We start from the raw sequence: 15,527 nt of genomic DNA on the forward strand, positions 1-15,527 counted from the left end.
GAAACTTTTCATCGCGAGCGTATTACAAGTTGGGCCATTACTCCGAGGGGCGCGAGGCGCTCCGACGCCGCCACTGCCTGCCTACCGCCGTCACTGCATTAAACGCGCCGATATAGCTTAATCGCTTTTTTAAATCGCGATTAAACCCACTCGGACGCAATTAAAGGCGGTATTATGACAAACTTGAGTATGCCGCCTGACATAATTAAGATTATTTCGGCAATCATTCGGATTTCACCGCAAGGGCGTCTTGACAAATCGATAACCAACGACAACATACAATACACATCTTTAAAAAACAAAACATTATTTCATTCGGCAGTCACTTTACGGTAAAATCTATTAATTTTTTATTTAAGTTTTACAAAGTTTCGCTATTTCTTAAAATTTATTGTGACACGTGTTTCGATGCATTACGCATCATTTTCAAATGTTAGAAAATGATGCGGAATGCATCGAAAGACGTGTCACAATAGGTTTTAGGAAATAGTTGTATATACCGAGTAAAATATCTCGGACAAATTTATTTGAAAGATTTTCCAAGAAAGACCACAAAAGTAGACTTCATTCGATATCTTAACATAGATGAAGACGTTTGTTTCGAGATGGGAATACGGCATTCTGGGTATTCACAGAGTATGCCACCTCTAAGTAACCGGTAACGTGTAACATTAAAAAATTATTAAAATATTAAAAAAAAAAAAAAAATCTCGGACTTTAAAGGTGTCTCATTCATTCAAACCCTTATCCGCACCCCACTGGTGCATAGGGCACTGCATCATACAAACGCAGTGTTATCTTGATCGTTAACACACGAAGGAAAGGTGATCAGCCCTCCGCTTCAGGTACCAGTCCAGGGTAATATAGAATAAATATTAGAGTGGAAAAATCACTTATATTTATTTGACCCCCCCTGGGAATCGAACCCGGGACCTCCAGAACGGTAGCCGAGCGTGCTGACCATTAATTACACTACGGAGGCGGACAGGTGTCTCAACTTGATATGAAACATGTTTCATTCTTCCCTTTTTGTTATGAAATAATATGGCAGTCTGAGCATCCCAGAGTTGACGACCTGGCATTTGGCTGGCTTAAGCGATCACTTTATACACTTGTGCAACGTTCGCCATTCAGATGTTCAGACTTCCATCTTCTTTCATGACAAAAAGGGAAGAATGATACATGTCTCATATCAAGTTGAGACACCTTTAAAATTGACATCTCATCCGTAGGGCGAATAATCCAGTATCTAATATAATAATAATATTAATATTGTTCTTTCTCGAATGCCAGACATTTTGATTAGCTATGTAATTGTTACGAAATGGGAAATTAAGATATGTATGTAATTTCATTTTAATATTAAGAGAAAAAAAGAAAGATGATCCTATTATTAATTCATGAGAAATGCTCTAACCGTGCTGGTAAAATATGTATATATATTAAAATACGAAATTAAATACTCAAATGGAAGATTCACCAAATAAAAAGGTATTTAGAACGAAAAGCGAAATAAACAAAGCGGTAAAAAAAGTAAAATGAATCCGCTTTATCAAAAAGGCTCCCACTCGCGAGTGAGAGGCGGAATTCTTCCGCTGAATAGGTATGATTAAGAGGACGGTATTGTCAGGCCATTGTTATCTTTAAAGTTAGTTGCCGAACACAAAACTGGTGACGTATTTACTACGGATAGAGCCGTATGGGAGAGGCGAATATTTGGAGTCGCTAACGGGGGCCGCTCGCTCCCCCGCTACCCGCTACCCGCTCTACGAGCCGCCCACCTCCCTGCACGCCCGACACCTTCCACCCCGCCAGGGTCGGAATACACGATACGACATCGCATTTCTCTTCTTCTTCTTCTTCCTGGCTACATCCTAACTTCAGCTCCCCTCGTCCCTAGGTTGTAGGTCCATCTGTCATGGACAACGTCACTTAGGCCAGCCATGTTTTCGAACCATGTTTTCTCTTTGCAGCATACATGAATTTTTTGGTCTTCCTCTAGATATCGCATTTCTCTCTATCGTAAATATATTCATTCGCCGTTGTCAAACTTTACTTAATAAGATCAATAAAATATATACTGTCGTTTATCAGGTGATGCACAGGGCACTGCTTTAAGTGCTCGATTCCCTTTATTACATAAAGGCAAGGATTAGTCCTTCGCTCCAAATTTCCAGATATAGGAATGAAATCTATTCGATAAGTTGACGCGATCGGAGATCAGGGTCAAAGTCATTTTCGCTATATGAGATAGGAAATGGAAAAGGAATAGGAGAATTGCAGCAATTGCACTCGCACTCGGGGTTGCAATCCGTACGCGAGTAGCGAGAGTAAATTGGAGTAGAGTCCCTTGTGGTAAACCGCAGTAAACGTAAAATTGATTTTGTTAATGATAGATTTTATGATGAGCTTAAAAGCGCGCACGTACATCAAGCGTAACAGTATGTAAACGTGGATACATCGAGTGGCTACATTACATGTTCCGAAGGAAGTCCACCTCCGCCGACGGAATTATTCTAGCGTCGGAAAAGTCCATGTCGACTACCACTCCCGCCTCTTTATCACGAGGACAAATTGTCGAATTGCTAGAAACCCTTTGTGATAAGAATCGACCAAAGTGAAATGAGAATAGGCCCGGCCCCTGTCAAGGTATCCCCTCGCCCCCCCGTCTCGGGGGTTCTCATCCCGCCCTTCTTTATATTTTCTTGTACGTAGCGCTGGTTGGGGGCGCGCGCTCGCTCACTAATTGCGCATTCTTCGCATAGTTTCGGTCCGCCCTCCCCGGCCGCCCGCCCTGCCGCCCCTCCCACCCCCGCCCGCCCAGTGGACACTCGTGCGGAGAAACATTCATCTTCAAAATTGCGAGCGTGACAATATCTTCTGGCCGCCTTTCGGTAAATATCCACTATCCACTGCCGGCCAGTACCGCCACTCGGCGTAATAATAATGTCCGCGGTCAGACTGCTCTATGTACTGGCTCGCCGGATTCTAGGTGATGGAAATCGCCGTCTGGATGCCGATGGAAATGTTCGACATATTCTCGTCAAGAGGATTAAGAATCGCGTACATTTCTACAAAAAAAAATTATTGCATCGATCATACTCGAGCGAATTCATGACGATAATAAAACGAACATTACGAAAAATATGCGTTTTTAATATTTTTTATATTGACATATTATATTCTAAGAGTTTGATGCTGTTAAGAATATCCGATATAGTATTTGAATAAATGCGACGTTCATTAACGCGAACCCAATAATGAAAACAGCGATCGCCGAAACATTTTCGCTGAAGCCACTGAAACATTTTATATAAAGTTTCCCCGTTAAACTTCGCCCACCCCTTTTTAAAATTAATTTACCTCGGGAGCGACCGACAGACACTCCTCAAGACCGAGGAACAAAGTAATAATAAATTGGCAAAGGAAACTCCACGGGTGAACTTTCGCCGACATGTCCAGCCGAGTTGTGGGTAATTATGTCGGTCCGCTTCCTGCTTCCCGCTTCCCGCTTCTTGCGCTCCCCGCCCCGGAAGAGGATCGATCATATCTCCAGAGATCGAAAGCGACCGACCGGAAACTAAACTGACTCCCTTTAAACTGGATATAACTCCTTCGAATAATGTACTGCGTCCGAGTTCGGAAATACTGATCGGCGATGCGGGAGTAGAAAGGTCCTTTTCGAGGACACGCGACCCACATTCGGGAAGGTACGAAGGGAAAAGCTCTTTCTCGAGCCTCGGCTTTTCCCGGCTTTCCTATACAGTAAACCCCGCTCTTAACTGGCCCACTTTAAAGTTTGGAATACTTTGGCCGGTCGTACACTTTTTCAGCCACGGGTGGTTTCTACACTCTTTGTGTTCATTTTCAATCGGATAATAAATACGAACTACGCAATCATAATACATTTGTAATAAACTCGATAAAAATGACATTTTTTTAAATGAAAAAGATTGTCATATTTTTAGTCGATAAGTAATTAAGATATTGAAGGATTTTTTTTGAAATGTAATAATTTTGACAAATTAAAATAAATTTGTTATCTTCATTTAACGTCGCGTGAAATAAACATTATACAAAGTAAAGGTAGCATTTCAATGTTGGCGATATGTAAAATCAAGACTCGCGTACACTTTTGCGTTTTTCCACAAATCTTATTTTTCGGAAATGTCTAACTAAATTATTACAATAAAAGAATGAACAAGAAAAGGCGATCATTCCACTCCGGTTTTGAATAAAAGTCAACATTCTCGGAACACGCAATCACACGCGGTTACGGCCACTCGTATTTATGATTAAGCTTTTGATTTATTAAGTCAATAAACGCGCCACAAACAATGGTACGGAGCTCGGATACGCCGAGGCGAACCGAACAACAATACAATAACGCTAGCCAATATGGCGGAATCTACCTTCATCCAACATTATTAATGACAAATGGCCAATGTAGCGCCGCTCTCGAATGTTTAGGAGGGAATTGCGTACCCGTGCCGAGAATTATCCGTCGGCCAACCCTCGCGCCCTACTTCTCCCGGTTTGCAGTCTACAACACTCCCATCCCACCCGCGACAAGATGTCCCGAGAAAACTGTATCATCGTACCTCTACGAGGAATCCAAATCTCGCTAATTCAATGATACGATTTTAATTTGCCCCAATCAATAGTACTTTTATTTGTTGCTCGGCACTAAATTGATGGAATGACATGTTGATTATTTAAAAAAAAATCACTTGTATAATACCACTAAATGAGTTTTATTTCATTACACACGACTAGTTTCGAAAACTACAGATGTTTTCATATACAGGTGAATAGTAAAACTACTAGTACTAGGTAATATTAACATTTAAATTATCGCAATAGCGTTTCCCGGTATAATTAAGGCGGCAGTTGCCCAGAAAGCGAAATTATTTTAAATAAAATCAAATGAGTAAAAAATTATACAAGCCGTAAGATGAATTATATTTTGATTACAAGCCCGCGTCTTAGTTACCAAGTGTAGCATCAAATTAGTGATGTAAGCGAAAGTAAAAGTAACCTACATGCATTGAAATAATACACAAATAATACGAGTGATTTTTCATCAGACAATTGTGAGTATATTTTACATTACAAATATATTTAAAAAAAAAACAATATCTTTCGTACGCATAATTGCAACAAACCATTAATTAATTAAAAATTATCTTTCATTAATTTGCAGGAAACTAGGTAATATAACAGTATTAAGATAGCGACGTAGTAGGATAATCAATTTTATTATTACATGCAATCGTTAAAAAACCCTAAGTGGATGACTAAAGCTTCGAGAAGTTCAATAAAAATAAGGGATGAGTTTGCGAATATCCATGCACCCCTTTCGGAACGAAGCGATAAGCCAGTAGTTGTTACAGGGAGTACGTAGTGTAGCGAGCCCCGTGATAAATGTGTATGCAAATCTAGTTTCAATATCGCACGCCATAGAGCGCCCGATTTACGGCGGGACATGTGTGCTCGTGCACACTCACACTACACCGCGTACCGGCATCGCGAGACGCGAGGGAGAGGATTCGGAACCCTCATAAAAAAGAAAATGGTTTCGGGACAGATGATTTCCCCGACAAATGATGCAATCTAAATCTATTTCACGAGCGGTAAATTGAATATTGAACAACCTTAAATTGATTTTCAATTGGGAGCGATATATTCCAAGAAAATGGTATTTCAGATAAAATACAAAAAAGCGTTTAAAAAGCATTCACTGGTTGTAACAAAAATGCACTGAAATTATATTTATACAATAAATCTTCCGCTGAGGACACAAAAATTAAAAGAAAAAAATTCAAACAGAGTTTTGTTCTTGGGACAATGAAGAATGAAGAAGGTTTAGGAGCTGTTTCTTTTTTTTTATCAGTGAGAACATAGAAAATAGGGGCGAGGCTTTAGTCATTGTCATAATGTTAATTGTAAGAAATAGTGGTAGTTACCAAGTCAAATTTAAATTAAAAATGGATATATTTTACCACAAAGTGACTGCCGACTCAATTAATGAAATAATTGCAACTAGTTAACGATTGAGGCAACTCGTTAATAATAATCATGGTGCATTTTCAAAAAAGAAATGTGCTCGTCAATTCTTAAAAAGTTGGAAGGAATCAAAGCACCGCATCGGTGAGAAGTCAGCGAGCGACGCGGGTGCATCACAAATTAATTAGTCGGCTCCGGAGTTGGCCACCCCTGCGGCTCCGCGGGGTGGAGGAACATTTAATTAAACGGGGTGAGCGAGCCGCTCTCGACTCGAATTACGCATATTACCAGACACCGTAATAAAGTGAATGTTGTGTCGGACGCGCGGGCTCTTCGGCGGCCATGCGCCAAGCGCCAAGCGCCATGCTACCGGACCCAAATCAGTGGTCCGAGATATAAAATAACGAAATATATTTTTTTAATGTAAGAATTTTTAACCTTTTTGACATCTTAATAAAGAAGAAGATGAATATGGTTATTATACGAATGACATTCGTTTGATAATGCCCTAACAAGGCGAAACAATTGTCACAATATAATTTTTGTATGTGTTTTAGTTAATAAAATAAATTTAGTAAACTCAAAAAATCTGTTTGATTTAAAATTAATACATACCTTAAAATGGAGTTCTACAAATTAAACGCCAAATCAATAAATTAGCTATCCATATTCGAACATCTATCTGTCTGTGTTTCTTGACAATTTTTAAAACCTTAATAATTCTGCCTTTTATTAAATATGTTGCCCTATTAGCAAAATAAAGAAATGCGTTGATTCTATTTTGATTCTATTATAATTTAACATTATGAAATGGAAAAGTCCGCAATTAAAATAACGGGTTTTAAATGCAAAGTTTAAAAATTAGTTAGCTAAAAACGAAAATAAACCTCACAGGGTTCTTTTATTTTTAAATAAAGTGTTTAACTTTTTAAGGGAGCTGATATAATCCTAAGAGTAAAGAAAGTTGATCAAAGACAGTTTTTTTTGTAATAAAAAGGTTGTGGTCGCCATTGCGGAGAGCTTTTTGTAGAGTCGTCAGGCGACGGTGGCAGGAGTGTGGGAGTGTGGGCAGGGCGGGGGGGGGGGGGGTCTGACAAGCTCACAAAGAAAAAGAGGCTAAGGATAACTCATTTACGCTTTGCATTAAGCAAAGGTCGCAGGACAAAACGCGACTTGCGGTTTTTCCGTAACGGGTTTAGATTAAACGCCGTAAAAGGGACATTGCGGAATTCCCGCCTTTAATTGTACTTCGTCAAGTGAAATATATCCGGTAGAATAAAAGAAAACAAGCGACAGTGAAAAACGGGTTAAAGCTTTATTAGTGGAGGGAATTTATTGCGGAACAGAGAAGAATGCGAGGTGTAATCAAGTCGCGGTATTCGGGACTCCTTTCTTTGTCTCTTCTACGTCACAAATATAAAGCACTAAATATTCTCACAGGTACGGATACACATCAAAGCCAACTGAAGCGTACAAACAAAGGAAAATGGACAACAGATATAATTAAATAAGTTTATCCACACACGAGTGGTGCATAGGGTACCGCATCGAATCAACGTGGCGTTTTCTCGATCGGGACTATATGAAAGTTGGGTGACAAGTCCTGCGCTGTACATTCATGGATATAGGGGTAAATATATCTGATGGAATGTAAGCAACGTAAGTGAAGCAGCTCAGGACGAAGATTATATGTGAAAGGAAATAGAGGTGGTATAGTAGGTACCATAAGAGAGGAAACGGAAAATAGCACCAATGGCTTGGGAAGTCGGGGTTGCATACTCAAGCCAGCTTAAGTTAACTTTTCTATTATCATTATTATTTATTGGAGAATTTATATAGCGCCGTTTTCGTGAGAAATCACTTTAAAGAAAGGGCGCTTTAAATTTGCAGTAATTATAACATTCAAAACGACATAACAGAATAATTATTTTTCACCTTAATATATAAAATATAATAATAATAGAGTATATACAATATACTTTGTATGTAGAAAGTAATGAAAATACATACATATTTCGAATTTGTAAATGATACAAATAATTCATACAAAGGTAGTGGAATTTCACTCAATTTGAAATACCTGTCGTTCATTGGGATAGCCTACTTCTATAATATTGTTTGTATAGTACAACGACAGATATAATTTTTGTTGTTTAATATATTTGATATCAAATTGAGGTATAAACAATATGAAGTGAGTAATAGAGGCCCACAACATTATCTCTCTAATCCGGTCCTAATAATGTAATAATATACAGCGAAGTAAAGTGATAGCGATTAGTCTCATCCCTTAAGCGTCAACTCGATGGGAAAATAATCAAGAATATGAAAGGTTATTCTAGAAATCGAACCTATAAATAAAAGTACGGCGAACAAAACAATGAGCTATAAAGGAAAATCAACATAGTCGAATATAAGTAAGTCTGTTTGAACATAAACCTAATACCGCGCGGTTGAAAGGGTGCCATCAAAAAAGCGCACAAAGCTAGAGGAATTACACGTGCTGAAAATTGGGAATGAGAACATTAAGAACGAATGTACTGTACATGCTTAAATCTGCAAGTGAAAATCCGAATAGAACAGAAAATAATTTAATAGTACAAGGCATAAAGATAATTATGGAATCTTTTTTTAAACGTTTTTTATTCATAGTTAATTTTCTTTTTGTTAGAGTAAAATTCATGAAAATAAATAAAAAATTTAGGTCCTAGAACAAATTGGAAAGATAAAAATTGTTGTGTCGGTCTTGTTTAATGATATTTTTTGCGGGTGATTGTTATACACAAAAGAAATATTTACTATGTTAATATTTGTACTTGATAAAAAGAGAAAAATACACCATTTTTTACGATTTAAATTTGAATGTAAATAGAGAATAGCCAATAAAAACGGTGAAAATTTTCCTCTCAACACACAAAGTCCGCTATTGGGGAAATAGAAGATCGTTGCCTCGCAAATTGTATCTAACAAACTATTCACGGTATCTGTTCACTCGAGGAGCTCCACGCCGTATGAATGTCAAAGAAGTATGGTTACATTCAACAAAGGGGGTGGGGGCACACTATGAAAGACTGGCAGAAGGGCGGCGGGAGGGGCGGAGGGGGGGGGGGAGCGGGCGGAGGGTACAAAGGGAAATTCAGTACGGGGCAATTCACAACTCTTTCGGATCTATTTACCTGGAAGAGAGCACGGCCGACTGGAGATATCCAGACCAACGAAGCAAAAGAAAGTGAAACTGCTTCAAACAGAACAAGGCTGGTCCATAGACCATGTTCCCTGCCTCTACCCTTACAAGAGGTGATATCACCCATTCAAATATAACCTATGCGTGTATATATATATATATATAAATATAAATGTATATATATATATATATATATATATATATATATATATATATATATATATATATATATATATATATATATATATATATATATATATATATATATATATATATGTATATATATATATATATATGTAATAAAATACCTAGGTACCTACCTATACATTTTATTAAGTACTTACAAAAAGTACCTACATAAAACAGTTCTACCACCAGATGCCGCATGCGTCGCTCAGAATAAAACAAAAGACTTCCGATAATATTATTAACTGTCAGAATCAGATAGATAGATAGATAGATAGATATAAAAATTATTATAAAGATAAATTAAGAATAAACTTTAATTACAAAGCAACACATTGTTTATTTTATTATTATACACCCACTTTACATATTATTTACACTTAATTTTCAAAAGGAAAATATTACCACGTTATAAAACGACAATTTTGTTAATTGGAAATGGATGATGAAACATTAGATGTATTAAAACAATTACTACAATATGTTCGGAGTGAGAGAGAAAAATTAGAAGATGATCAAAGAAAACGATTAGAAGATAATCTAAGAAGACGTGGAAATTTAAGAACTAGTGATAAAATTAAAAATAAAAATCATATGAAAAAAATTTCTACAAAATATAAAATAAAATATACTCCAGAAAAGAAGAATTTCGAAGCAGATTGTATGAGCAGGAATCCAGTAATAGAATCGAAGGAAAATGCAAATGAACAATTAAAAGTTGTAAATTTGGTTAAATTAGAAGATATTTTAAAAGATCAGAATAAAAATGAAGACATACAAATAACACAGAAACAGTGCTTGAAAAATGAAAATAAAAATAAAGTAGAAAAAACTTCTACGAAAGATAAAATAAAATATACTCCAGGAAAGAAGAATTTAGAAGTAGATTGTCTAAGCAGGAATCCAGTATTAAAATCGAATGAAAATGCAGATGAACAATTAAAAGTTGTAAATTTGGTTAAATTAGAAGATATTTTAAAAGATCAGAATAAAAATGAAGACATACAAATAACACAGAAACAGTGCTTGAAAAATGAAAATAAAAATAAAGTAGAAAAAACTTCTACGAAAGATGAAATAAAATATACTCCAGGAAAGAAAAATTTAGAAGTAGATTGTCTAAGCCGGAACCCAGTTTTAGAATCGAATAAAAATGCAGATGAACAATTAAAAGTTGTACATTTGATTATATTAGAAGATACTTTAAGAGATCTGAATAAAAATGAAGGAATTCAAAAGAAAAAAACAAATGGATTGAGAAAAACTGTGTCTACTTTAAAAGGGTCAAGAAGAAAAAAAAAATACAAAAAAAAGAAAGAAAAAAAAGAACGGAAAAAAAAGAAAAAAAAAAGAAAGAAAGAAAAAAAAAACAAGAAAGAAAAAAAGAAAGAAAAAAAGAGAAGATGATCCGGAGGACGAGTGAAAATTTTACTATGAATTTTCATCCCCAAGGGGGGAGATGTAATAAAATACCTAGGTACCTACCTATACATTTTATTAAGTACTTACAAAAAGTACCTACATAAAACAGTTCTACCACCAGATGCCGCATGCGTCGCTCAGAATAAAACAAAAGACTTCCGATAATATTATTAACTGTCAGAATCAGATAGATAGATAGATAGATAGATATAAAAATTATTATAAAGATAAATTAAGAATAAACTTTAATTACAAAGCAACACATTGTTTATTTTATTATTATACACCCACTTTACATATTATTTACACTTAATTTTCAAAAGGAAAATATTACCACGTTATATATATATATATATATATATATATATATATATATATATATATATATATATATATATGTATATGTATATGTATATATATATATATATATATATATATATATATATATATATATATATATATATATATATATATATACATATATATATATATATATATATATATATACATATATATATATATATATATATATATATATATATATATATATATATATATATATATATATATATATATATATATTTATATATATATCGGTAGTGTTAATGTCTAAAATAGTGTATTCCATAATTTGGCACAAGGATATAGCTGTAGTTGCAATACTTATTTAGTTTTATTAAGATATGTACATATAAAAATACATAAAACAAATGAGTTATTTCATTTCACAAGTTTGTTTTTGCTCTCCTGTAAAATTTGGTCTGAGACAGATATACCCCTTTGCCTTTACACTACCTATATAAATAAATTGTTCACACCAGAACACGCATAACAGAAAAAAACCGTCATATGTAGAACTAACAATGACAAAACTATGTAGAGGTTTTGATTTAAGTAAGATGAGTTCTATTACGAGTGTCACAATATTTTTATTAAGTAAGAAAAAATATATAAAAGCGTTTCAAGGATTCAGTAATATCGTGAGATGATTCTGAATCGGAAGAGCGATTTATTACGTGGCATGCAAAACAAACCGAATAACCGAATTAAGTCCACCGTCAGTTATCGAAACACGTTTCTTCTCTCATTCGACCGACATTAGAGAGAAAATCATACGATCGATGTTTGTTTACCGAGTTATAGCGATGAAATTGATTTAATCGTAATCCTATTAAAAATCAATAGAAAACGTATCATAGTATTGAATAATTTAAAAGAAAAGCTGGGTCTTGTTTGATTAGTTAATTGCGCTAACAGTATTACGGGAACGAAGTTTCTCGTTCCGCCATGTCGGTTTGTATAAATGATTTCGATTGACGAGTGCGTGAAAAAGAAAACTCACAGTTTGAATACATCAGAGCAATATGGAGATTAAAAAAACTAAAATTATGAATAACTTATCAGTCTCTAGGCTCTAGGTAGACACGCAATCAGGCGCCGCACATACGAGTACAGCACCAGATAAATCAATGCAAGAATGTAAAAGCGACCTTTGAAATAATGTGTGCTAATACCCGTATATAGAGTTATGACTACCATTTATAAGCGGCTGATTTATTTAATAAATAATATTATAGGTATGTTCATACTAAATAAATATAATTTCAGCGGTAGTCATGATTACGCGTTCTGTCCGCATTTGCATACATTGTAGATATAGTATACAATTGCGCATTGTAGATATAGTATACTATTTAAAAAATACACATATTTATGTCATCAAGTAATACTATAGTAAACTTTTTTACTTTTTTTATATTATTTATTTATTTATGAATATAGTATTACAACAGCACGCACATGATAGTAATGACATACTCGTATTATTATGATATTATTTATTATATATATTTATTTATTTAGGTATGTCAAATACTTGAAAGCGGTCAGGTTAGGAGTCCAAATAATTGGCGGGTACGTATGAGGAGATGCATGAACGTGGAAGAGGCGAAGAATGTTTGCAAAGACAGACAGAGTGGTGTGGCGTTCTATCCTCTCTGCTTACCCCTGCGGGGAAGCGGCGTGACGGTTAGTTATTTAGTTAGTTACTCGTATTGTGAACTTTTTAAAGTAATGCGTTGATATTAAAAAAAAACATCAACGAATAAATCAAACCAAATGAGATAAATGTAATTCTAAAACAAATTGATTGCTTCGATATTATGTATTACGAATGATCGTAAATGTGCTGAAAAATACTGTAAATTGCTTGTGTTTTTTTAAATTCAATTTAATTCATATATTTTAATTCCAACTTATCATAAGATCATCACTGAAGATGTGCTCAAATATATAAAAAAAATAACGAGTTATTTTTTTTAAATCTACTCTAAGAAGATCGTGATGGGCTGCTGTAGGTAATAAATTTCATAATATATGCATAATACACACATATAACATATAAAAAACTTGAGTTGAATAGAAATGTGTTGCATAAAAACGTACGGATCTAGATTCTAGGAAGACAATAATTCTCGGCACAGTATAATATTAAGCTAGGTGTGCGATTTCAACACAATTATGTTGCGCTGTTGGTCATTATATTTTCGTACCGAGAAAAGCGCACGAGCAGTACAACGCTAGCAACACGTCGATTGTTTTAATTTCTGTATAATAAATATGTAAGGTTATTAAAGCAAACATAGGCCCGGGTTGCGTCAGTGCCTGAAGGAAGGACAATGCCATTCGCTAAATACACTCTTCTCGATTTTGCATAACACCGAAATAGGAACAATGGGTGCCAGGTTATCAAATCTGCGGTGATGACAATGTACGGAACTATTGCTTTATTATGAACAATAATAAAGAAACGAATCAATAGTTATTATTAATGTTCGGGGTAAGCAAACCTTGTCATTTATAATCTTAACAAAGGAACACAATACGTGTATTATTAAAGAAGATGCTGTTTAATACAACAATATTAGATGTGTCGAAATGATTACAAAATAATATTAATTTACAATTATAATTTGCAACAATAAAATCGTAATTGAAACGAGATCAATATTTTTTCGTCTGGTGTTCTGATGACTGATTTTGATGAATAAATAAAATCATCTACATTTACCTTGTACCCTGTATTTAAACGGAGTTATTTTAATATATTTTGTACATAAAAAGCATTGTTAACTTTGTGGCATCGTAATATAACACTCTCCTTATCATTCATCGTTCACTTTGTGTAACACCACTTAAAACACTACTTCACGACTACCGGTTTCAGAATAATCATTCCATCATCAGGTCAAATGTAGTCTACTAGTCACAGTTGTGTTTTTTAGGTGGCATTACACAAAGTGAATGATGGGTGACAAGGAGAAAATTGAGTAGAGCAATCAGCAGCTGACTTTGTTATTTCAAATTTTCATTTTCATTATTAAAAAATACAGTTTTTTTCAGCGCATCGAAAAATAAAGTTGTTGTCTGACGCTTATTAAGTCTAAAAGAGAGAACTGCGTGTAGCCTATGGTGGTTTTCAATACACCGCGGGCTTCGAGTTGAGCCGAGCAATCAGCAACATATTTTGGTATTTGTCACGTTTTCAATCGCCAGTTTGAAAGAATATTCCCATACAAGAGAAAAGTAGGGTATAAATAAGAGCCTGGGTCGAGTTCACTCACCGTACATCTTCCCCTCGTCCGACAGGATGATCTTGCGGCGGCCGCAGGGCGGGTAGATGGCCAGCGCCTCCTGGAAGCTCTGCTCGATGTCGGGGCTCCAGACGCCCTCCGCGTCCGCCGCGCTGAGGTCCTTCTCATCGTCGCTGACGTCCCCCACGTCCAGGTGCTGCTTGCCGGGGTCCGCCGCCCCGCCGTCCGGGGGCCCGGCGGCGCTCCACGGGGTCGCCACGCTGCCCGCGACGCCGCCCGCTGCAAGAAAACGAAACATTCATTAACTCTTACCACTCTGTAGGCCAGACATTCTGGCCCGTATGATTCTAGTAGGCAGCTCCGTGGGCCACAATGTCTGGCCCGGCGCAAGTATAACTTTAATCACTGATTTCTCTATCACCCCAAGTACAATCGAAAAAAAATATTTCAGATAAATACAGTTAATCTTAATTAACATGGTCATACGAATTGCTGGACAGAGTGTCCCAAAATTAGGGAGCCAAAATATTTATTTTAATGGTAGAAAAACGTAGCATTTTTTTGATCAGAGTAGCTGATCAGTTATGAGAAAAAATGGTCAGAGTGGAAAGGGTTAATATCATCAAATATGATCGAATGCTGGACGATGTATGAAACCTTCTCTAGCCAACTAGAAGCTGCTGAAATTCGAATATTTAGATGTGGAGCAAGAGTCTCCCTTAGAGATAAAATTAAGAGTTAACGCATTCTTGGAAGCCTAAGTGTAACTAATATATATATATATATATTACATTTTCTCTACTTATAAAGTAGAGGAAAGGCAATGGATCTTCCTCGAAAGACATCTAGAGGAAGACTAAAAAATTCGTGAATGCTACAGAAAGATAACATGATTCGAAGGCACGACCTGGGTTACGTTGTGTATGATGGACCTACAGCCCAAGGACGAGGAGAGCTGATCCTAAAAGACTACAAAGACGATAAGTTGGAATGGAGCCAGGAAGAAGAAGAAATGAATATTTTTCTTGATTGGCATAAGAGAGGCAAAACTGATCACCTTACCTCCATGGATTCAAAACACAGATTCGACGTAGTGCCATACACCGTTGAGTGCGGATAAAATAAAGAAAAAGGAG

General features: G+C 35.7%; 1 protein-coding gene across 1 annotated transcript in view; it reads right to left on the reverse strand.

Annotated features, from left to right (window-relative positions):
- The window catches only part of sd (TEA domain transcription factor 1 homolog scalloped), a 96,761-nt gene that overhangs the window by 9,640 nt on the left and 71,594 nt on the right, over nt 1-15,527 (reverse strand). The window contains exon 3 of the mRNA XM_088269992.1: nt 14,422-14,670. Coding sequence (XP_088126118.1) covers nt 14,422-14,670 — 249 coding nt within the window. The remainder of the gene's footprint in view (nt 1-14,421; nt 14,671-15,527) is intronic.

This window comes from Brachycentrus maculatus, unplaced genomic scaffold (assembly GCF_059751285.1).
Source record: "Brachycentrus maculatus isolate JH-2025_06_01 unplaced genomic scaffold, ASM5975128v1 h1tg000370l, whole genome shotgun sequence".
NCBI classification, from domain to species: Eukaryota; Metazoa; Arthropoda; class Insecta; order Trichoptera; family Brachycentridae; genus Brachycentrus; species Brachycentrus maculatus.